The following is a 23,621-nucleotide window of genomic DNA, read 5'->3' on the forward strand; positions in this document are numbered from 1 at the left end:
CCCCCGGACGAGCAGCGTGCGCCCCCGACTTCCCTTCTCTTTCTATCTTGCAGCGTGACGTGGATGGACGCTGTCATAGGACGTACCACGGATAGAATGGACTCCTCCTCGCCATTGTCCTTTCACACCTAACACGTTTCATTTCGGCGCCAGAATGGAAGAAAGTTCCGCTTTTCCGGGTTTATCGGCCGTATATTTTTTATGGGACGGCGGGCAAGGCCGATGATTAGTTTGTAGGGAAGGTTTAATGCGCGGCGTGAGTGGTTTAATGGGCAAGGAGAACGAGACGGTGTTTGGTCAGACACGAGGCAACCGACGATTTGGCCCGGTGAAGTTTCCGCTCGATTCGACCACTGCTATGACATACGATGGAAATTCCTGCTAATCGTACGCCGGACTTGAGAAACCGGAATCAGATTCGTAATTCTAGTTCACTGATCCAGTGAAGGGTCGAATTGTTCGTGGAATTGCCACTTGACTATTAGTATTGTATCTGCTGTGCCACGCGTGTTTACAAATTACATACGTCGCACTGCCTCGCTCGGATTAGTCGAGTTTTGCTTGGGTTCACGCTGAATCTCGGGCCACTGAATAGAGTTAAGTTAACGACAACGAGTGTACACGGTTGTTAGAGCAGCTCAAGTTCTCACATCGACCAAGATACCGGTCATACGTGTTTGTATCCACTTGTTTGGATTCGAATGACCTGAATAAACTGATGCTTAAGGTGGGGGGCTAAGGTTAATTCGTACAAAATAAGGCATGTTTTTGTGAATTATTTGTGACGACACAGTTAAAATCTCTTTATTAAAACCAATAGTACATTAAAGTATGACATTAAAAGAATATTGTATAAAATTTTCACGGAGAAATATTGAAAAATACGGCAATGGCAGCAATTATTCGGACGTGTCTCGGAAAAAAGGTAGAATTGCGGTGCCCCTGATAACTTGGTGCTGGATCATCTGAAAACAAAAAATCAAAGTTCATTCGTTAGGTAATAGTTTTCCCTAGGTAACGCTGGGAGGGTTTTTCGAAATTTCAATTTTTCACTTTTTTGGAACACTTTGAAGGGATAAATTGGCCGATTTTGCGAAAATTTGCGGCTAATTTTTCCTTCAAAATGTTCCAAAAAAGTGAAAAATTGAAATTTCGGAAAACCCCTCCCAGCGTTGCCTGGGGAAAACTGTTACCTAACGAATGAACTTTGATTTTTTGATTTCAGATGATCCAGCACCAAGTTATGAGCAATTCTACTTTTCCCCGAGACACGTCCGAATAATTGCTGCCATTGCCGTATTTTTTAATATTTCTCCGTGAAAATTTTTTACAATATTCTTCGAATGTCATACTTTAATATACTATTGGTTTTAATAAAGAGATTTTAACTGTGTCGTTACAAATAATTCACAAAAACATGCCTTATTTTTGTACGAATTAACCTTACCCCTCCCCCCTTTAAGACACGAAAAATTGGAATGAAAAATTTGTTGAAGTAAATGTTACATCAAACCAAATATACATTCTATGATGGAGGTTATTCTTTACGATTAACGTAAAACCGTCAAGGAAACGTAAAATCGCAACTACGAGCGATAATTGTGAATTGGCTAAACAGAAGTTAGAAATAATGAAACGTTTCGTTGAACGCAATGTTAATCTTTAATGAATTGAAATTGCGACGAACGTGACGAATGAACACCATATGTATGTTACCAGAAGCAAATCTGCCATTTTGCAATGAAACGTAGAAAAAATTCTAACATTTGCGCGCTAGTCAGACGGCCTATTCTACTGATAAACGTCTCGTAGTAGCGATCGTATCCAGAAATGTAGGTTTTCACGGCGACAGGTAGCATGACAAATCGTAGGAGCGGTTGTACGCTTTTGTTCTATTCACGGAATGCAACTGTGGTACACGCAGCAGGCAAATTTCGGTAGTGGTAAAACGAGGTTGCAGTTTGTGCGTTGCCATTTTTATTTTAAGCTTGACGAATGGTTTTTATTGCGAAACCATGTGACCCAGTATGCGGCGGGAATTATGCGCTCCAAAAGCGTTACGTGTACTTACTTTTGCGAACAATCGTGTCAAATATGTAGGATGTTGCTAACGTTGCTGGTAATATTAATTCATTACATTCTGCGATATCGCAAATAGATTTCGATCTCACTGTTGGCTTGTTCTCTGGATGATCTGCCAGTGATACTTTATCGATACTTCTTTTTCTAAAATTCGAACGCTGCTTTATGCACGAGAATATCGTGATATTTTAATCCGATGTATTCTGGTTTCTTCGATTTAATTTTAAATTCGCAAAATGTCGATACGCGATTCGCTTACAGGCCATTCTGATTAAGTCCATGCATTGAGAAGTGAAGAAAAGAGAAAATCATTTCTATCATTAAAGAAAAAAAAGAAAATGTAATATCATCGCTTTCCTTTACTTTCGAATTTATGGGCTAACCCGACTTACGGACTATTTGCTTTTTCATAAAAAATAATAATTTTCTTAAAAAATAATAACCTTAGAATTTGTGATTACTATACTATAGTTTTCCGCGACAAATAAACTTAGTGTATGGTAGTAAGTATGTATGTAATTTGTTTTTAAAGAACATTTTTTAAAACAGTTCATTCTTTCCTCTGTAATAGAAATCACGGATAAAGCTTCTCGAAGACCATAGCGCGTAATTGAGAAAGCCGACACGCGCCAGAAATTACGTTCGCGATACGCAAATTAAAAAGACAGAGTAAACAGTTGTAGGAAATTTTTTAGAATTCGTTAAATCAACTCTTCTGAAAGTCGAGATCTTCTGACCTGATTCCTCTCGTCGCTAACACAGTGCAAGCTCCACTGTAAATTTGGACAACATCGTTAAAGAACGAAGACCAGGAGGAATCGATGGATCGAGTTATGGATTCATCGACTAAAACGTTCTCTAATTTCCTCTAGTTTTTGTATTCGACGTTCCTACAGATAAAAATGTTTCAACATCGAAATGTATACTCGCATCCGCTTCAAAATAAATCAGAAAATTCGCTTGTCGAAAAAGGAAAGAAGAAGAGATACTAGAAAATACTATAAAAATACTAATAAAAATACCAATGATCGGAAGAAATAATGCAAGAGATGAGCAAAAGGGGGCTCGAAAGTACAAAGGGAAAATTTAAAATGGCTGATAATAGTTTTTTTTTAATTTAGAAATTGAAAGAAGAAAATTTGGAAACCTTGGAAGAAAAGCTTGGAAAATTTGGAAGAAAAAGAACATTTTAATAATAAAAATAAAATAATAGAATGGAACAAAAAGAGTAATAGAAAAATAAGAAAAGGAAATAAAAGAAGAGAAAAACTTCGATATGAATCAACGATGAATTTTACGAAGCAATTTAACCTATAAAATTCGAATCGAACAAATCTATGTGTGTCCTGGTTCTTGTTATGGTCATTTGAAGAGACGATCGATTAAGCTTTATTGACGCAGATGCAGCAATGATACAAAGAGAAACGATTACAAGAAGTATCATATAATAACGATAATATTGACTTTGGAAAACAGCAAAATAGATTTACAATTTCAACTGGCCAATAAAACTCTTCTACATGACCAGTCTAAAAATTGACCAAATTTAATTTTAAAACCAACCAAAACGTCCCTATCGCGTTACTTTATTTCTAATTAATCAAACAAATTTCACGCTTCCGCTTTTCGGCAATTCCACACAGCATTCTAATCGTCTCATTTTTCCAGAAAAACAAAATCCTCTTAATTAATCAAACAACCCCCACCCTTGTGACGTTTCCAAAAATTCGATCACTGACGATGAGATCAACGAATCTGACAAACCTAAACATTCGCCAAACATACTTGTCTTATTCCTGCAGAAAACCAAAATTCTTCCAATTATAATACCGACAACCAAAAAAATACCGACAATGAATCTATCAAACCCAATCTCATGAAACGTTTCTATCATCCGGAAAAGGAAGAAAGAAAAGGAACCTTTCTTCCGCGAAAGCGAAAATTCTTCGAATTAATTAATCGAACCAACTTCGTGCGCTTCGACGTCGCAGAGAAATATTCCGAGAAATTCGATTACTCGGCAACGGGCAGATGGGTTGGAAGAAGGTCGCGAAAGGGTGGGAGCGATACACGAGTCGAATGAGAAGAGTACAAGAAGAGGAGGAGGCTAGGTAGTGTACGAAGATGCTTCTCTGTGGAGAATCGAAAAGGCAAAAGATGAGGGCAGGGGGTTGATCGATGACGCAAGGTCGTACAATATCGACGGCCCCCACGATCTGCCCCTTCTACTTACGGTGCCGAGCCACCCCTTTTCCTCCATACGATTCATTAAGGAAGAGAAACTGTAGCGTGTGTTTTGACTCTCGACATGGGACCAAGCATAAATCAGGATCCCACGTGTATATGCAAGATGGTATAGGAAATTTCAAGGACGCGTGCTTGTAACACGCCATTGCTCCATTTAAGCGATCCTTTTGTCGTCGCTGACCTATTTAACGTATCCTATCGTGCCTATCGTACAAACGTATCCCATTTTTCAGACTACACGCGCCGCGGAGTTCGAGCAACCCTTCAAATCGACGATTTATTAACGCTAGAATTAACAGAGTGGTGAGAACGATCGATTTTTGGCAATTTTCCATCGAAATTTTAGAGATACGTAGATTCTCGACAGATTCGAGTCGCTTCTTCGTAAGACAATCTTTTCTACAGAGAAGGAAAACACGCGCGAAGAATTACCATGAGATTTTATAACGGCAAATTTATTTGTCGAAATGGACAAAATGGCAAAATAACCGAACGACTAATTCTTATTCGAAGGAGTTTGATAAATTTGCAACAATTTTTGGCAATTTGAACTATTGTAAAAATATAAATAAAAGCTTGTTTTTCTCCTTATTTTATTATATACCGTTTATTCTGATTTGCCTAAGGCAAGTTTTACGTTTCCAGCGTTAATGCCGAACTGCTGCTACATTTATCGCTCGTTTTTCTATACTTTTTTCCTCTTGTTTTATTTTTCTTCGTTGCCTTTATTGCCAATACTAATTTCTTCGTTTGGTCGAAGAAGAATATGTATCACATTTATCTACAAGCAACTGTCGTGCGTCGGAGAATTTATTAATTCCAAAATATCATTTGATACTGATCCCCGAGTCTCTGTATTCTATCTGTTTTTACTTTTTCTTTTTTCTATTTTTCATGCGAGGCAGGAAGATTCCTGTCTCAGAGAATTTCCTATTTCCACACAAAGAGCCTCTTTAATATACGACGACATATCACTGATCCCTCTCTCTCTCTCTCTCTTTCGTATCTTTTGAAATCGTCGTTTAAAGCTACTTTTCAAGAAAGAACTTCCTAATCCTGACGGCCTGAAACTCAGAATAGCTAACTATATATCACCATACCAACAAATACTCTCATTGCAAACTTGGCCCTGCGTGCTCGTCCATTTCCCCTGTTATGTAACGAGAAGAAACTCGACAGAAAAATTTCCAGGCAATTACGATTTCTATAGTAAGCGGAGTATTGATTAGAATGTTTCGTGTAGCAGACTCTACAGACTGGAAGTACCTTACATTAAAACATCAAGCTGTGCCACTAATTGACACACTCGCGGCCAGAGATGTATTTTCCATGGAAACTGAACCAAAGGTATAACATAGTACAACGGGAAAATAAAACAATTTTACAGGACAGTATTATACTTTCTGATACAAAGAAGACTAACGAGAAACTTAAATTTGCAGAAACGTGATACAAGAGCGATACAGAATACGTAATGAGGTGGCTATGAAAAGTATTTGCACACTATACGTATTTAATTAACTCCAATTAGCCGCAAGTGTATTGAATCTTGTATCATTTAATAGTACTCGTACATGAATATAAAAATTTCGTATTATGAAAATGAGAAGTAAAGTTTGATAAAAACCACTTGGTTTAAAGGCATTTCTTTTTACACCAAAAAAAAAATTTCTAATAATTAAAAGAAGATATTTTTATAATAAAACCTGTAAAAAAAATCAATTCTAACAATTAGAAAAAGAAACCTGGAACAGTGTTACAGAAAAGAACGATACAAAAACATCAAAGAAGAAATTCTAACAATAAAGAAACCAGTGGAAGGGCAAAAGGAAAAAGAAAATTCCTGTGAAGAACAATGAAAATATAACGTGATATCAACGAACTATACATAATCGATACTATTGTATAATACGTATAGAATATCATCAAGCTTCTACGACCCTACATTTTACCACGAACGAAAGTTACGGATTTTACGAAGAATTCTACCGCGCTGAGAAGTTTGTAAAATCTTCGTAATAAAATTTACGTAATTTTATGACCATTGAATATATTACAAGCAAAATATTTGAAGCATTTGCAACTCTGAAATATTCCCCACTGAAGAATCTCCAAGTTGATCAATCTCTTTCGCGCCCCTTTTTTCTACGCGCGAGATAATACACAATAGCAAGGGTGAGAAATTTGCAAAAACTTTCTAACAAAATTGATATAATTACGTTGTGATTGAATATACATATTAGAAATCAACACATCCGTAATATCCTCGAGTATATTGCCATTGAGACACTTGGAAGCTCATCAAGCTCTCTTGCACCCCTATTTTTCTACGCGTGAGATAACTTCACAATAACGAGCTCTCGGTATAAAGATAGCGTTCTACAGATTTACGCATCGCTCGAAAGCCGATATTAAACGAGGATATCGATCCATGATACGAACAAGATCCATAGCGAACGCGGATGTTCGCGATGCATTTCAATGAGCTAAGAGGGTGGAATTATTTAAAATGAAACGACGTCGTCGTGATATTAACAAAGTTCTTGGCGTATCGTGGAAAAATAATTAAGATCTTCCTCTTCTTTCGTTGCTTGTGTCGCTGATGAGTCTTCGCGGAGCTTATTATTAGCAGATTAAAAAAAAGAAACGTTCGATGACGAAACGGTAACCTCGTTAAAGACACGTCAGTCTCGTCACGCAGCTTCGATAATTTTCGCGCGGATAATAAACGCGTTGCCCTCGAAATTGCCAATCGTTTTTGTCGTCGAACTATTAGAGCCACTGTTTTCTCTAATTCTGATGGCGAATTAATTTTTAACGAGTTTCATATTCACGGGCAAATAAGCGTTTCAACTTTCAACTGCGTGCTCCAGTGTTTTTACACCAGACGATTTCTAGAGTTCTAATTACGGAATTCTCGCGTCTTATTTTTATATTGCGAGTGTCAGACACCATGGACGGGTTAATTTCAAATGGAAACGTTTATCAGAAGTACGTATTTGCAGGAAAGTGGTACTCGCGTTAAATTAATCGAAACTGTTCGAGCAGTTCACGGGAAAGAACGTCTTGGCGGTGTGTAAGAACTTGAGGAGCTCTGAAATGTTTTATTGCACGGCTACAAATATCTCGAATACCTGTGTCTCTCTACTTTCGATCACGGTTAAAAAGTTTCTAAAAAAGTCTGACAAATTTACTATTCGCCCTAGAAAACGTGCGTCTAATTTCTTCAACTAGATTATCCTTGGCTTGAAAAATGAAAATTTGAGATACAAAGATGAGATACAAAGCGTTTCATTGGGAATATAAATTTCACAATGTAAACAAAGTTAGCACTCGCTTCAGATAACATAAGTTTGCTCTTAATGCGGTGAAGTTGCCTCTCGAAGTGGAACAATGTGCAGTAATTCTGAATTTGAAGAAATCTCATTAGCGATACAATCGGCGGTAGCATCTTCGATATTTCGCATAAATTCTGTTACAAAGCTTGCTTAAGCTTCGACAAACCTACGATTCATCCCTTGAACAGTTTATTAAGATTCTCGTAACTTGATATGTAAATAAGGCTTTGGTCGATAATCACAGGAAAAAGAAGAAAAAGGAAAGACGGGGGAAGAATCGATTTCCATACTCTGCAACCCTAATAGGTTGGAGCAACGCGAGACCAAGAATCTTCCCCAAAAGCTCACCTGATCCACGTCAACCATGGCCACAAAAAAACGGCAAAAAATCCAAGGGAAAAAATGTTCGTTCCATCTTAACGACCCCTCGGGCCGAACCGCGGCCGCAGATTACGCTAAATGATCCCGTTGCTCGTTCTGGGGGCGAAATGAGGAAAACGAGCAGAGAGGGAGGAAGCTGAGGCCGAACGAAAGAGCCACCTAGTGTATAGTGTGCATAGGTGCGAGAGTGAAGTGCGGCGAACCGAAAAAAAGTGGAAACGGGAGAAAATACGAAAAGAAGAAAAGGAAAGAGGATGCAAGGTAGAGGAAGAGAGATAGGGAAAAGGGGCAAGAGAAGGAAAATAGAAGAGGGAAGAGATGGTAGACAAGGCCGTCTCTAATGAGAACTCGAGCGATTTTCCATCGGTTTTTCCAAGCGGACGAAGGTCGCGGCCGAACCACGGAAAATGAGGAAATGTCCTCTCTGTTTCTGTTCACTTTCTGTTCACTGCTTTCCTCCCTTTGATTACAGGTATTTAAAGGCGGACGCACACGTACTTTTAGAAAACTCCTATTTGAAACGTATCACGCGAATTATATAAAATGTTTCGAAATTTCGTCGCCACTGGACTGCGCATTTCTATGTAAATTCATATTTTTCAGCATATAATTAAAAAATGTAGAACCTCGTATTATACTCGAAGATGGTATCCCGCTGGGGGTAGCCGTCCACGTATTATTTAGCAATAAAGTTACAAAAATTTACGAAATGTCCAACTGGGCAAATTGTAAGGTACAAATTAAACAAATAAAAAAGAACAAAGAATCTTCGTATTCTGTGTACTCTGTGTAATTTTGCTCTGTCAAATTTCCTACAAACGAACAAAGGCTCATAGTCTAGTTATCGCTGTGGCGAAATGAAACACGGCTGTCGTGATTACGTTGCTAAAATTTTAAGTCGTCCACTGCGAACGTTATATTTAATAAACATGTAGTACAGAGCGCGAAGTATCGTTTAAAACATGAAACATAAGTGGTAAAATCTTCCTGAATATCGACGCTTATTGATATAATATAATATTATACGTCGCGCCTCCCATATACAGTTCCAGATGTATTTCAGTATAAATATAGATAGTCGAGTCTTATTACTATGCTGCTGAATGTTTATGCAAATTCATATCTTCATGAAAATGATGAAGCAAATGGAGCATAGCTAGAAATTTGTTTCACCTGCTAAATGTTACAACGTGCATTTCTACTTTGTGCATATTTCATATGATTCTTCGTATCGAGTGGATCTTCCACTTTTTGTATCTTTAAATTTATGTAACATAAATGCACGAACATCCGCAGTCTATCTATTGGGTTGGCAACTAATTACCACTTAATGACAAAATCCGCAATCACTTAGTTGACAAGCCAATATATGTAAGTCTATGTATATGTAACATCGTTACAGTGCCAACGAAATTTCAAAATGTTTCGTATAAGACGCGTAATATAATTCGCAAAATGTCTACAAGTGTCTGAACGGTCTGGCGAGATACTGTAGAGAGACAGAGGATCCTCTTCTGGGTAACTAACGACCGTGTCGGAGGCAGAGGGATGAAACCGGAGGAAGAAAAATGAAGAAGGAGAGAGAGAGAGGAGGGTTTTAGGGAGAAATAATGAGTCAGAGCGTTGTTATTATTACGTACGTGTTGTTGGTCCGGGTTCAACGTGTCTGCCAAGTATTGTTTCCTTTTTCGAGCTGGCTGCATGGCTCAAGGACAGCGCCAGACAATGGATCGAGCTGTTCGATTCGAGCCAGTTCTCTTTTCCATTTACCGCGTGCATTCTATTCCGTCCAACTCTCCAGTATAATTTATTTCATTTCAACGTTTTAATAATAATTTTAATGATTTCAATGTGGCCAAAGATCGCCAAGTGTGTGACAATTTGTCGAACAAAGGGTGGGATTTGCTTGAACGAAGAACGAAGAATTATCTCGTTAACACTTGCTGCTAATAGCAATCTCACTTTTCTCAAAATTTCTCTAAAATTTCGTTTGAAGATTCTCCTTTAACTTTAGCTCCAACAGCGATATACAGGGTGGTTGGTAAGTGGTGGTACAAGCGGAAAGGGGGTGATTCTACGCGAAAGAAGAAATCGAAAATATATAATAACAATTTCTTTTTTTTTTTTAATTTTTCCATCGAGACAACGATCTACAGTGAGACCCGTTATAACGAGACGCGATAAAGTGCACGCGTAACGAGCGAAAATTCAAAGTCGATTTTCTCGAAAACAAAGTCTCAAACGAAAAATGTTTATTCTATATTTTCGACTTCTTTTTTCGCGTAGAATCATCCCCTTTCCGCTTGTACCACCATTTACTAACCACCCTGTATATCCATTACAAGAAATAAATAATGGTACTTGTGACAGTGAAGAGAATGGTAAATTTATCAAACACAACTGCCAGCTGCTATAAAACACTATACATTTGAAACATTAAGTAAGCTCGAGCTTTTGAATAAATTAATTATGAAGTTTTAAACGCGTTTGAATTAATAATTACAATGGCTTTCAAAGTACTTTGTTCTTCTTACGTTTACAACAGGAATAAAAGTTTCATAATAATTGAAAATCATCCGTTTAACTAGAAAATACACTTAGCATCTATATTTACCATACACCTTCTTATCTGGTTATTTATGGCAGACAAATAGGTGCAAGTGGAAGCACGATCGTCAAACGGATCTTAAGGAAGGCGACAAATCCCAGATAAGACAGTTACACGTAGAGGATTAAATTGAAAAACCATTTGAAATGGCGTCGAAGAGACACGGGGAACCGATAGAGCACCTAGTCACCGAGTATCTTATAGGCAAATTTCTAATCGTCGGAACATATCTTATATAAATGAGCATTTCTACTGCTAACATGACGTAAAACAGGCAAAAAGTATGTAAGAATCGAAGCAACGAATATGCATGCACCGAATCGAACGAGTCATCACGCTCGAGTTGAGAAGTATTCATTTTTCTCACGTAAATATTTCTAGAATGATCGAATAATGACCGAGTGGCGCGTATACGTACAACGTTGTCAGACAAAAGAGCCCACGTACTGCCAATAATATGCAATTTCTTGTCTTCTAATTGATATGACTTATTACGCAACTGACACGTTTCGAGCTGATCGGATCGAGCAAATTTAAGAAGCCGCGTTCCTTCACCGCGAAATACATTCTCTCTGTTACACATTATTTATTTAGGCGATTTAGGCCAGAAACTTACCAGCGATACTGTTTCTATCGTGTAATAAGTATACCGAACGATTCTCGAATATTCAAACGCGTCTTCGACGATCTTTAGTCAATTCGAACGATGGCGCTTGTTACGATCTATTGAGAAATGTATAATTTTGTGTGCTAGACTAGATTAGCCGCGCAGTAGTAACACACGTATGTGAATACGATTGTATGGAAGTATGCGTGTGCTCAACGTCTCGAAAAACAAATGAATGTAACTGTTCCGTTGGCAATGCGATATGGAAGATGATGAGACGAAAAGAGTGCCGAGATGCGTGCAAATGTATATCGACGAAGATCCTGGAAATCGTTTATTGAATAAATCTAAAACTATTTTAATATGAATCCTAAGTGCAACCTTAGTGTTCCTTTACTTTTATTTCGTCGATTAAGATCCACAATTCTCAACACGATCATAAATCCGAACGTAAGTTAAATTTCTTACCACTCTTTATGACAGCTTGATGTATTGTAGTAAACGTGAAAGGTAATATATATACAGGGTGGACGATATATAACTAATTTCCAACTGCCGCCATACTGAAACGATGCGTCCATCGTGTCCTGTTCCGCTTCAGCGATTGTTTTATCGAAGAATGTGAAATAATCGTGGAGCGTTGCACAGTTGAGGAACGAGTGAAAATTATTCAAACATTTGATCGAAGTAATTCTTCGACTGGCAATGACTTTAAGCAAGTTACGTTGACGATATCATCCGACCTGATAGATCGACCGATTTGACTTTACCGAATTTCCTCTCGTCGGCTTTTCTTTTAACCCTGACCTTCCCTCATTTTCATAAATTAGTGGGTCGTATCAAGTGGACATTACAATGGTAAAACATCAATGAGATGAAAAAGAAAAAAGACAAATTATTAATTTTGCTCTTTGTCGCGCTAGTTCTACAATATACAAAAGTAAACAAATTTTGTAAAAATTCTTTCAAAAATGGTAGAACAATAATATATAATCTTTGGCCTTGAAAAGCGTGTCAAATTGACATGGGGGATGGCTAAGGGTTAAAAGTAAAAAGTATGTCGATAAAGCAAACGTATGAAAATGCAATGAAAAATGCGATTGACAGAGTTCGACTTTGTGCAGCGTCGGAAGGCAAACATCTTTCTGATATTATATGTTTCATTTGCAGAAGCTACTCCTTCATCCTGATACATTGGCCAAGGGATTATTTGAAGAAACAAACAGATATACGTAGACTTAAGAGATTCAAAGCATTGGGTGCAAAAGACAAATTTTAAGTGATTCTTAGATAAGAGAAGACAGCTCAGAGAAGACAGGTACCTTATCTATCAAATTTGTACACGTTAGTTTCTTCCGCAACGACAAACGCTTGGTGTTATTTTATAGTAAATTGCACTTACAATTAGCCAAAAAAAAAATCCATAAATAATTTCCACGTACTAATAGATATCTTGTATTAGCAGGACTATTGTTTTTATTTCGTTTGAAAGTTATTATATCGTCCAACCTGTGCAATATATCAATTTTTCAGTCATTAATTAGAAGGAAAATCATACGTCCAGTCGTTAAAGGATACGATTCTCTTGTTTTGGATAAATGCTGGATATTTTAATTACATTGGTTTCTTACCAAAGTACGTATAAAGTTGCGAAAACGTATCCAAAAATTCAACTCTCCATACATACGTAACCCCAAAAATTCAGCCATTCCGAAAGATATCGTAAAATTTCAACTACCGAGTAAGTACTAAAAGTTCTACTAAAATCTTCATCTACGTAGTACGGAAACGTCTTCAAAGTAGGATCATCAAGCGCGTTAGTTAATCAGCGGAAGCGTGACAAACGCACAATCGCAACACAGCAATACGTAGTAGCACAGCGATGCGCGTACACGTGCAACATGTTCAAAGCATAAATGTAAACGGATCGCCTAACCGTGATTAGATATGCAGCCAGGTACACGTGTATATAAGCAAATGAGCTGTACGATGCACAGTATGAAATCGTGGTAAAACAGAGGCAGTGCGCGTGTCTTATCTAGCGACCTCAACTTCCGCACCTTTTCACCATTTTCTACCCCTTTGCTAATTACGCGACCCAACGAAAGTTCAAAGAACCATCCGCCGTCGTCTTTTATACCACGTACCTTTTTTTCCTTCTTTTTCTCCTCTTACGTATTCTTCTCTCTTTGATAATCGGATTTTTTTTTTGCGGAAACACCCTCGCGAGACGATTCGAAAAGACACGCGGAATATGACGACGATGAAATCGCATTGATGGTATTCGACGATAAAAGTTAGTTACGCAACGCTTCTCACTCCCCTCTCACGGAAATATCGTCTGTCGGAAATAGATTCAAGTACATGGACATCGATGGTTGGCTTGGAATTATGCATCGACTCAGTTCGTCAAGGTTGCTGGATCACGACCGCGGTTTCGCGCGTGGGGCGTTTGAACTATTCGCGCCTCCTTCCATTTCTGCGTCTCGAAATACTTTCTGAACTTGTGCGCGCATTTTCCATGAAAATGATTTCTATTACGTTTCCTACAGTGCATAGGGGTTCATGGCGTGATAGATAAAAGCTTGACGTGATTTTCTTAGTACCGTTAAAATGACATTTCATCGTATCCTCTTCCATCTTTCACGAATTTCAATTTATTCTAGCTGTTAATCGTGTTTCTGTAGGATATATTGGGTTGTCCGAAACGTTTCTTTCGTTTCATAAGGTGATAATAGATGAACAACAATTTTTGTTTTATATTATTTTATCAAATTAGAAGCAATATATTATTATTTATTGAATTTATGATCCATTTCGTTATATTTCTATTATTATGTTCGTGCATAATTCAATAAACTAATATAAAACAAAAAACATTGTGCGTGTATTATTTCCTTATAAAACGAAAGAAACTTTTCTGACCTAATATATGGCACGTACGTAATAGAATAAAAAACTTGATACGCATATCGGTAAATTTGCATACACATCGCTCCAAATGAGGCAACCATCGACGTTTCGAATTCTCACATTTTACATATTTCAAACTACGAACTTTGCAATCTAGCTTCGACTGACGACTTTAAACCTTAGCAACTAAAGCTCTCTCAACGATAGAATCTTTTACGTTTGAAACGCAACTACTCCATTTTCCTCTACTACACGTTGGAACGATGGAAACGAGGAGGCAAAAGAAAAGAATGCAGAAGCCGTTCGAACGTTCGCCAAAGAAGATAACATAACCCAGATTACTTTATCATGTTAAGCGATGACAGCGTCCATAGGTGTGTGAAGTCGGACAGAAAGTCGACGCGTTGACCAACGCGAATAGGGTTGAAGTGGTAGTGATAATGGCCGCCCGTTGATGATATACAATACAAGCAACCACGTCGTTTGCCTACGCGGCGATCAACATAAATCGCGAGAAACGCTTTCAGCGTGAAAAATAGCTCGCCTTTTGATCGATCCCTATCGCGTCAGACTGTGCCATTCGATTTCTACATGCACGCGCGTGTCCACTTTATTATACATGTAAAAGTTGAAGTAATAAATATTTCATTATTACCATTAATGTTTCATTAATAAGTATTCATGAATATTTATTAATGGATAAACGTAATACTTTTTATTCCCCAGCTATTTTATTCTATTCTGTTACTAATTTAATTATGTATATATTAATTTATTTCTATCATATGTGCCTTCATCTGGTATTCTACATATGCAAATGTATGCTTCTGACAGTAAAAGTTGGAACTTCAATGTTTCTACGATAAATACACTTGTACCTACGTACACTTCGTACGTACACCAGCCGCGAGATATTTGCTACGAGTCGATATTTTTCAATGTTTTTATTTTCTAGTCATTTCATTTTAAAACCATTATTTTATTTGTTGTATGTGTCTTTATTTAGTATTTTACCTTATAAATATGTGTTTACAAGCAATGAACGAATTTTCAATTTTCACTGGAAGCGTACGTTTTTGAACTTGGTTTATTCGAAGCACTATACTGAAACGAAAACAGAGCAATTTAAACGTACGTATGTATGTGCAACTATAAGCATAAAACGAACACCTCATGTTTCGAATAGATACCTATAATAGCAAAAATACCACGTGTAAATTAATAATTTGCATAAATTTATCAAATGAGACGTTATTAAGTTTTTCATCCATTTTTTAGATCTATATTTAAAAAGTAGGCATTTAACATGACGCTTTTAATACCGAATGTGTTGCAACAAATGTATGCAACGTCTGATAAATGAATACATTTATTAAATATAGTAGACACTTTATGTGTGCTTCGTTTCTCTATGGTCTTACGGCAGCAACATTGATCACTAGTCAAACTTATCACATATTAAGCTTTCAATGTAACACGTATCATGTATCATGTGCCATGATAATATCATAATTTATCTATGAGCGAAGAAGTAAAGTAGATCTTCTCCCAACAAAATACTTCTCCCGACGATGAGTAATATGATACATTAACATTTTTGTGTTAAAAACTTGAATTAATAAAATTGAAATAAAAAATTAAAATAGTAAATAAAAATCGATAGAAAAAAGATATTTCCTTTCATAGTATAGTAGGATAGTTGTTTATACCAAAATTCAACGATGCACGGTTTAAAATTAACATGGCAGCATGATCTTCAATCCAGCAAACTGACCTGCCAGATCTCATTTCGCAACACGTTTATGGCGCCACGAGATTATAGAAGCTATTTCAAAAGCGTCTAACATTTCATATAATAAGAAAAAGGTGTAATGGTCTGTGTAAAGAACACCTTTGGTTCTTCGAGATAACATTTCTTCTCTAAAAAATCGTAACAATAAAATCAAAAAATTCTTTATAAATCTATTAAATATCCTGTAGGTACAGATTCGACGTCTGTGATGCCCTTGAAATCACGATAATCTCAAACATTTTGTCCCGAAACAATTTTTTCGATAAAATTAAAATCATACAAATAGTACAACTTAAGGTTTTAGAAATTGTTTATGAAATAGTTCGGAGAAAAAGCCAAGTTCCTCTTTTCGTATGCAAACTTATATAACGGGCTTAACCATAACCATCGAAAATTCAAAGTGTTCCGCGTAACATCTTTAGAAATCGTCGAACTATTTTAAGAGACCAGCAAAAACTACTGAAATCCAGATAAACATTTTCAACGCTGCAAGAAATCGCTGTTTTATCATAAGAGCGTTGTCAGTTGCGCGCGCGTTAAATGAAGCGAAATGACTCCCGTCTAACCTCGAAAAATTCAGCTGTGCGTCTATCGATGACAGTCAAACATTTGTCTCTTTCTCTATCCGCAACACTGAACTAAAATTTCGAGACTAGAGAAATTTTTTGCCACCCAAAGCGAATCAATAGTTGCGCAATTGTCCAACCACGAAGTACGCAATAAAGAAGAAAAATAAAAACTAACAACAGTATAATGCACCGAATAATACGACCAATCGTTTTGTGCGAGCACAAAAACGAATGGGCTGAGTTTCGTGTAACGTGACCAAATATCGACCGGTCGAGGCAACGAAGGGTCTCGACGTCTAAAGCGGAATAATACAATCCCAGAAACACGACAACAGCCTAGGAGAGAACAGTGAAATGGCTGGCAGAGTGCGCAGTGAACCGTTCCCTGAGTTCGCCTCCTTTGGTTCGCAAAGTGGCAAGCGTCAATTGATCTACAAGCCTCGGCAGAAATTTATGACCCGCCCCTTATCAAGAGAAACCATCGTTGGTCGTTAATCGCGCTATGCCGTAATTCACCTTCATCGCGGGTCAGATGCCACTACTGTGTCGTGCCAATAACACCTACACACGTTCTTCTATATACAGACCGTGCTCCTCAATTCTTGGTACAATTGAAATTAAGACGAAAATCAAGAGTAATAAAGTTACATTAGAGGCTCTATTTTCAAAAAAGATCTGAGAGAAAAACCAAATTTGCCTAGACTCAATTGGACAAGAATAGACAGGAGATTATTCTACATTCCATCATGTGAAAATATAGAATAAAGCATTTTCGTTTAAGGCCTCGCTTTTGAGAAAGTCAAAATGGCTTTACCCAGTAAGTTTATTTTTCTTAATAAGTTAGCATAATTAATAGCGAATTCTCTAAGGTACATTTTTAGAAAAAATGTTTGTAACGTCGTCTTTCTCTAATTTTTAATTTATGAAGTTGATCAATATGGATAACTTGTAAACGAGTCATAAATAAATATGTACATGTGCTTCCATTTGGTCCGCATATAGTTCGTTTAGGTCGCATATATTCATGAAAACGATATAGATATACGTGTCTCCGTATGTCCAAGTGGAGACGCGCGGGTATCCATAATTTACCGCTCGTTACACACAGCTACACGAATAATACGAGATAGTAGAACCCGTAATGTCTAAAGAACGATCAAAGTCTGTCTTTCGTGAACAAGAGAGTAGAAGCACGCTGTGGCTGAAGGCTGAAGGTACTTGTCGCGAGCAAGAGGCCCTCATTTGGCAGTCAAAGCGAGAGAATCTTTAAAACGTTAACTGGCAAGGTCACGACGTTTCAGGAAAACGATGGAGCATCATTATCTATATAGTTTCTATCTCTCTCCCTCTCCTACTCGTGTTCACGATCGAGGTATCAAAACAATAAATCCGACCAAAATAACGCGTTTACTCTTTGTTAGGGGAAATCACAATGGCCCGATAATGTCAACGAGAACGAAAGTAAAAAAGAACTAGAATAACATTCAAGTGCAAGGTTGTGGAGAACGTTTTCAAACCGTTACGGCGACTATTCTTCTTCGTTGAGGGACTCTCTCATACATGTGTGTATATAACAGACAATCGAACGCGGTTATGTTATATACATACTGCGTTAGAAGAGACGAGAGATCGATTGAACGTATTAATTATGAGACAATGACCACTTACATTTTCCCGTGATCTGCCATCCGGTCGATGATGTCAGTAGACCAGCACGTCGTTGCTTTCTCGAAACCGCTCAACGTAGCCCTCGTGTGTACAGCTTTGTGTGTTCGCACCTTGTTCGATAGTGCGGGAAACTACTACTGCTACCGGAACGGATTACGATGGCGTAAAACGCGGAAAAACTCCACGACTGATCACGAGGGAAGTTTAAGTATACGTGACAGCATAGAGCCGGCTTGATGCGAAAAAAAGTAACAGGAACGTAACCGCGTGCGCGACACCGATTGTTTCGTGATATTTCGTCGCCGTCTTCTGCTATCTCACTCTTCGCGGACCCCGAGTTTCCTATGTCGCGTGAAACAAACGACTACACCGCGATCGATTCACTGGCGACGCAAACGCCCAACACGCACGTCTCACGATGCAAAATACGCCAAGATTATCGTCGATTAACGATGACACTGCGCGAAAGAAGAAAGTTTTTCCGGTTAAAATGCAATTACAGACACTTCAGTACTCCCGGCCCAGACTGTCATCGATTGTTGACGAGCGTCTTGGCCGATCATGTCTGCTACCGGAGTAACTACAGCGCCATCTCGTGATATTTTCCACGAATCTCATGTGCGCAGAAATATCTGTAGATCGGTAAGAACGCTTCTTATATCGACAGCTCGAGCTTAGCACCTCTACTGGTGATTTGTGGTATTCGATTGTCGAGGTGGGATCTGCTTAGTCGATTGAGTATGATATTGACGTTTAAAATGAAAACTGAAAATGGTTTAGTGTCTTTTTTTTAGCAAAATATGTATGTACCATTTTCTTATGTCGTTAATGCATTTTTAAATACATTTGATTAAATATACTGTGATTGATTTTTTCAAAAAGTGAATAAGTTTTCTCTGATTCTTCTAAGGTAAGAAAATTTGTTTTATAAAATCTACTTCTACCTGATTTTCTTAAGAAGAAAGTAGGGTTATTCGATTGAATTTCGCAACAAATGATAAATGTATAAGACTTAATGTACCGTATCAAATTCGGGTTTTTAACCTATTGTATACTTTCACTATGTCATGAATAGGAGAAAATTATTAGTAATAACCGGGACATGACAAACATTTGATCGATTACATGCATGTGTAAGCCTAAATATCAAAGTCAGGCCGATATTATCGCGGCTGCTTTTAAATTTCACGTTTATCTGAGCAACTTAGAAAAATAGAAATCACAATGTAGCGCATGTTAAACTACTTCTTATCTCATAGCATTTACGCGTCAGTATCTTTCACAGGACTATTCATACACAAAGCAGTTTACCAAACATTTCCTGCATGCTTAAATCTTACTCATTCTTGATAGTGATATGACTAATTGCAATGATAATCATAACATACATATAACACGATCCGAAATCTCTTTTTCACTATTTTAAAACGATGCTTTGCCATATCATATAGAACTGCAAGTACGTACCTCGACTTTTGTCTTTCTTATTACTTACGATAAACAATTATTAATGCATTATTGTTTCCTTGAGGAATTGTATTGAATTGTAAATATCATTGAAAGAATGAAAAAATATGCATTATTGTAAGTTAACACGCAGTTATATCTATTCTTGTCGTGTAACCAATATATAGAATTCAATATTTAACCGCGAACAAAAATTCTCGTTTTCATTCCCTCAGTGAAGTTATGGCGCGAACAAAGCATTTTAAGGATGGGAATATTATTGCCGAGATTCTACTGTTTTGCATACAATAGTTTGTTAGGCTAGACAGCTCGGCGGGTATATACAAAAAGTCATGCACATTGTTTCTCTCTGTTCGCCGCGTATGAATACCAAAAGAGATTAACGAAATTTAAACTCGCCTTCTTAAAATTTATAATTCCGTGCTGGCGCCCGACTGTTTACGCCCACGCGTCGTTGCCTACAATGCTACGCGCACAAACACCGTCCGTCTGCCACTTTAAAAACTGTTGACCGCAGATGCACTAAATTGTTTCATTTAACGACCCAAGCAAAGGTTCAAACCTTTCGTTCGAAAGTTTAATATCTTATAGTCATGACCATTCTCAAATGTAAAAACCAATCAATTTAACATTTCGTCAATCGATCATGGATCAATTTTAATTAACATTAAATCGATATTAATATATATTAAAGCTTACATTTTATATCTGTTTACATAAACGAAATGAACATGATTTAGTTAATGCAATCATAACAACCTTGGGAATTTACATTTTTGTCGATGCTTCGAACGAAATCAGTTTCTCAGGCAAAAACAATGCCTTTGTTCCGTTTTTCTATCAGCTGCTGCATTGCCTTCCTTCTAGTCGTTAACCTTGGCAAGCACAAAAGAGGATAAATACCGAACTGCGATAGAATAATTTCAACTTTGACTTCCTGTCCGTTGCAGTAAGCTAGTAACAAAAACTGTTACGTACTCTCGGAAAACATTCGCCTCCTTGTTCTTATAACCTCAAAAAGGATACAAAACAACGATACTCTGCATATCTGCATACAGTTATTGCTATGAAAATCCGATTGATTGACATTATGCACACGTACTTATGTATGTAGCACGAAAGTTGCATATAATCGCTTTGTTTGCGCGGCCATCGTGCCAAATTTATTAACAGACGTGTTTATAGGCGCGCGACATGTATCCTCTTGTCCGGCGCGTTTTATCTCGAACGTTTGCAAACAGCGCAAGCGAACCGAAACGCACGTGCGTTTTGCAAGAGGCAACGGGAGCGGGTATTGACTCATTTCGTGCAACTTCCACGGCTATGCTTCGAACTTGCCAGCTGCGACCGAGAGCGGAGTCCAAACGTGCTCGATTCCTCAATCTCTAGTTGTATTGTTCGTAAATTGCCTGATCACATTTTCACGAGTTAAGCCTTTCCTTCTTTGTTTCAGAAAAGTTCGCGATGTCAGCAGTGACGTTATCTCAGGAGACTTTGTCTGTGTGTTTATGGAAAGAATACGCAGCGACTAACAAGCAAATGCACGTGTGACGACTCGATTTCGCTTTTGGCGTATTTCGTTGCAAGAACAGTGCTCGATACTCTGTACGCTATTAAATCTCTGAAGATTATACCTGATTGATAACTTATCGTTAATCGTCTATTCGTGAGTACATACAGCGTCTATTATCATGTCAAAATTGATGGATGAGAAAAATTAAGAAAAATTAGTCAATAAAATGTATTGATAGATCATGCACGTTAAATGAAACGGGCAAACAGAATAATAAAAGAAATGTTCTGAGTATGTGTTTTTAAATTCGCTGACTAGTAATCGCTATTATTAGTTCCTACCAAAATAGCTGCTTTTTTATCCGCGTTATATATCCAGATAAGATAAAGGAGAATATTTCAACCGTTTGTAACGGTGGAAAATCGCCTTGTCAATTTCTAATTGCGCATGTGTTAATATCAAGAACTCTTCACGATATATGCATATCTGGTACGACAGATGCGTTCTTCTCGTCGTTTTTACAAGGAAGATCGATGCGTGATTTGTTAACCTCGAAAACGCCACGAACAAGGCTTAACCTACATGTTAACCGAGAAAACCAAGCGAACGTGAAACAGGCAAAACAACGATTCTCCGTGTATTCTTCGAGCACATGTGAGGCAGATTGCTCCCGCGGCACCGATTTACGAAACGGCAATGACATTCCATGGCGTCGTAATTTTTCCAATCGGGTAACGTTTCAAATGTGGCCGCTACGTCGAGGCCTTGGCTATAGGCAGAAGTTAGCTCAAGGACGACGACCGCCTGTCTATTCGAATTTCATCATGGTGTGAAGCTAAGCAGGTGAATGTCAGCCCCTTACGCCTCATGCCCGTAATGAGACATATCTTTCAGGCATAACGCCGTGCTCAGTAAATGGACCTGATTTGGTTAAAAATAACGATTATGTAAAATGTTATCAGCGAACATGAAAAAGGGTAAGTAAATTCGTAGGCTGATAGACAGTCTTTAATTAAAGCTTTTAATGTTCTGTATTGTCATGATGGAGATAATTAGAGTGCAGACGTTTATGGATTGGGAAATTGAAAGATAATTGAAAATGTAAGATATCTAAAAAATCCCATGTAATATTTAGAAGATTTTAGTTGAATTTATAAATTTCAAATCCATTGAAATCCCTTTATTTTATTATTAATTAGTAATCCATTATTATTAAGTAATAGTAGTAGATTCATTTGAAGAACACATCTTTATTTTAATTTCCTAAATCTCTCATTTACGTGTACCATGCACAAATGCAAAATTATCGCATGTCGAATTAGCATAATCCCTTCCTTACTATCATACGCACTGGATGTTTAGATGCGAAGGAAGAAATCGTTTATCCATCTTTTTGATCTGGCTGACACCTTGTGTCGCAGTTCACGGTTGATTATGCATAAGGCTAATAACAAGGTAGAGAACGAGAGACTAGTAAGTGATCTAGCTTCCTCGTTTATCTTGGGCACTAAGTTATACAGGTGGCACCTGCATGCTTCAAAGCGGAGGAAACCGCAGGTCGTGGAACGTCTAGCCATCCAGAGGGAGCAGGTTAAGACACGAATATCCGACATATTAGTTTGGTGAGTCATGCGTCTTGTTCGATATGTTCCGGCTACCCCGTTCACCGCCTACACGAGCCGCCATATGAGTCATCGACGATTCTTGGAAACGAAGCGTACCGCTCGTTTGAAATTTTCGTCGCCAAGTGACGCTACTGCATACTTTGGAAACAGTACCTACAAAATCAACATCCTATAGATTCTGGCATTCGGTACTCGCTACTATTTCGTTTGCTCGGAAAATTCCGCTCCAATGACACTATCAATTGCGCAATATCATCCACACGTATTGCCAATAACAGAAGATAAGCGTCAGAATGACATTGCAATAGTATCTCAAGTCAGTCAGGGATGAAACAATTGCAGAATAATTATCGTATGAAAGGTACAGGGATGATAATAAGCGTTGTTAGTTAAACACGTTTTGTACGTCGTTTGAAAGATTCTTAGAATATGACTAAACGATAATCATAAGCGAGAGATTGGAAAAAATCTTAGTAATGTTCTATCTCCACATTCTTGAATATCAATTATATTTATCCTTTTTATAAATATATGTAAGCTTGAAGTTTTCAATATCAGATGAAAATTTTGTAGTCTAATGTTCCAATATTTTGTTTGATAAATGATTCGTTATCTTATACCAATTAGCATGTAGATTAGTGGAATCTTAACTGGCCATTCTTATCTGACCACCAATCCATAAAATTAATTCCTCGAAACGAGGTTCTGAATCCAATTGCACAATTGAGTTAATATTATTACTGATATTTTACGTTATAAATTTGGTAAGGGAAAAAATGAAGTTTAATAAGTGAATTTTACAAGCTACAAA

The 23,621-nt window shown here is 37.5% G+C and overlaps 1 protein-coding gene and 2 long non-coding RNA genes across 9 annotated transcripts in view; 2 read left to right on the forward strand and 1 right to left on the reverse strand.

Annotated features, from left to right (window-relative positions):
- The window catches only part of LOC100744969 (TLD domain-containing protein 2), a 312,724-nt gene extending 294,059 nt beyond the window's left edge, over positions 1-18,665 (reverse strand). For both annotated transcript variants that reach the window (XM_024367005.2, XM_024367001.2), the window contains exon 1: positions 18,206-18,665. In XM_024367005.2, the coding sequence (XP_024222773.1) occupies positions 18,206-18,225 (20 nt within the window). In that variant the 5' untranslated portion in view covers positions 18,226-18,665. The remainder of the gene's footprint in view (positions 1-18,205) is intronic.
- LOC112212681 lies at positions 11,745-14,010 on the forward strand. Its single transcript, XR_004461550.1, has 3 exons — positions 11,745-11,950; positions 12,434-12,581; positions 12,797-14,010. It is a non-coding gene; the product is annotated as an uncharacterized LOC112212681 (long non-coding RNA).
- On the forward strand, positions 16,240-22,321 carry LOC117151538. Of its 6 annotated transcripts, XR_004461543.1 has the most exons (3): positions 18,757-19,115; positions 21,126-21,338; positions 21,684-22,321. It is a non-coding gene; the product is annotated as an uncharacterized LOC117151538 (long non-coding RNA). The 6 variants fall into 6 exon arrangements; XR_004461544.1 differs by lacking the exon at positions 18,757-19,115 and adding an exon at positions 16,240-17,354 and having other exon boundaries at positions 21,126-22,321; XR_004461547.1 differs by lacking the exon at positions 18,757-19,115 and adding an exon at positions 17,466-18,099 and having other exon boundaries at positions 21,126-22,321.
- Positions 22,322-23,621: the final 1,300 nt, after the last annotated feature.

The sequence above is a fragment of the Bombus impatiens genome, unplaced genomic scaffold, assembly GCF_000188095.3.
Source record: "Bombus impatiens unplaced genomic scaffold, BIMP_2.2 scf_0263, whole genome shotgun sequence".
Lineage (NCBI taxonomy): Eukaryota > Metazoa > Arthropoda > Insecta > Hymenoptera > Apidae > Bombus > Bombus impatiens.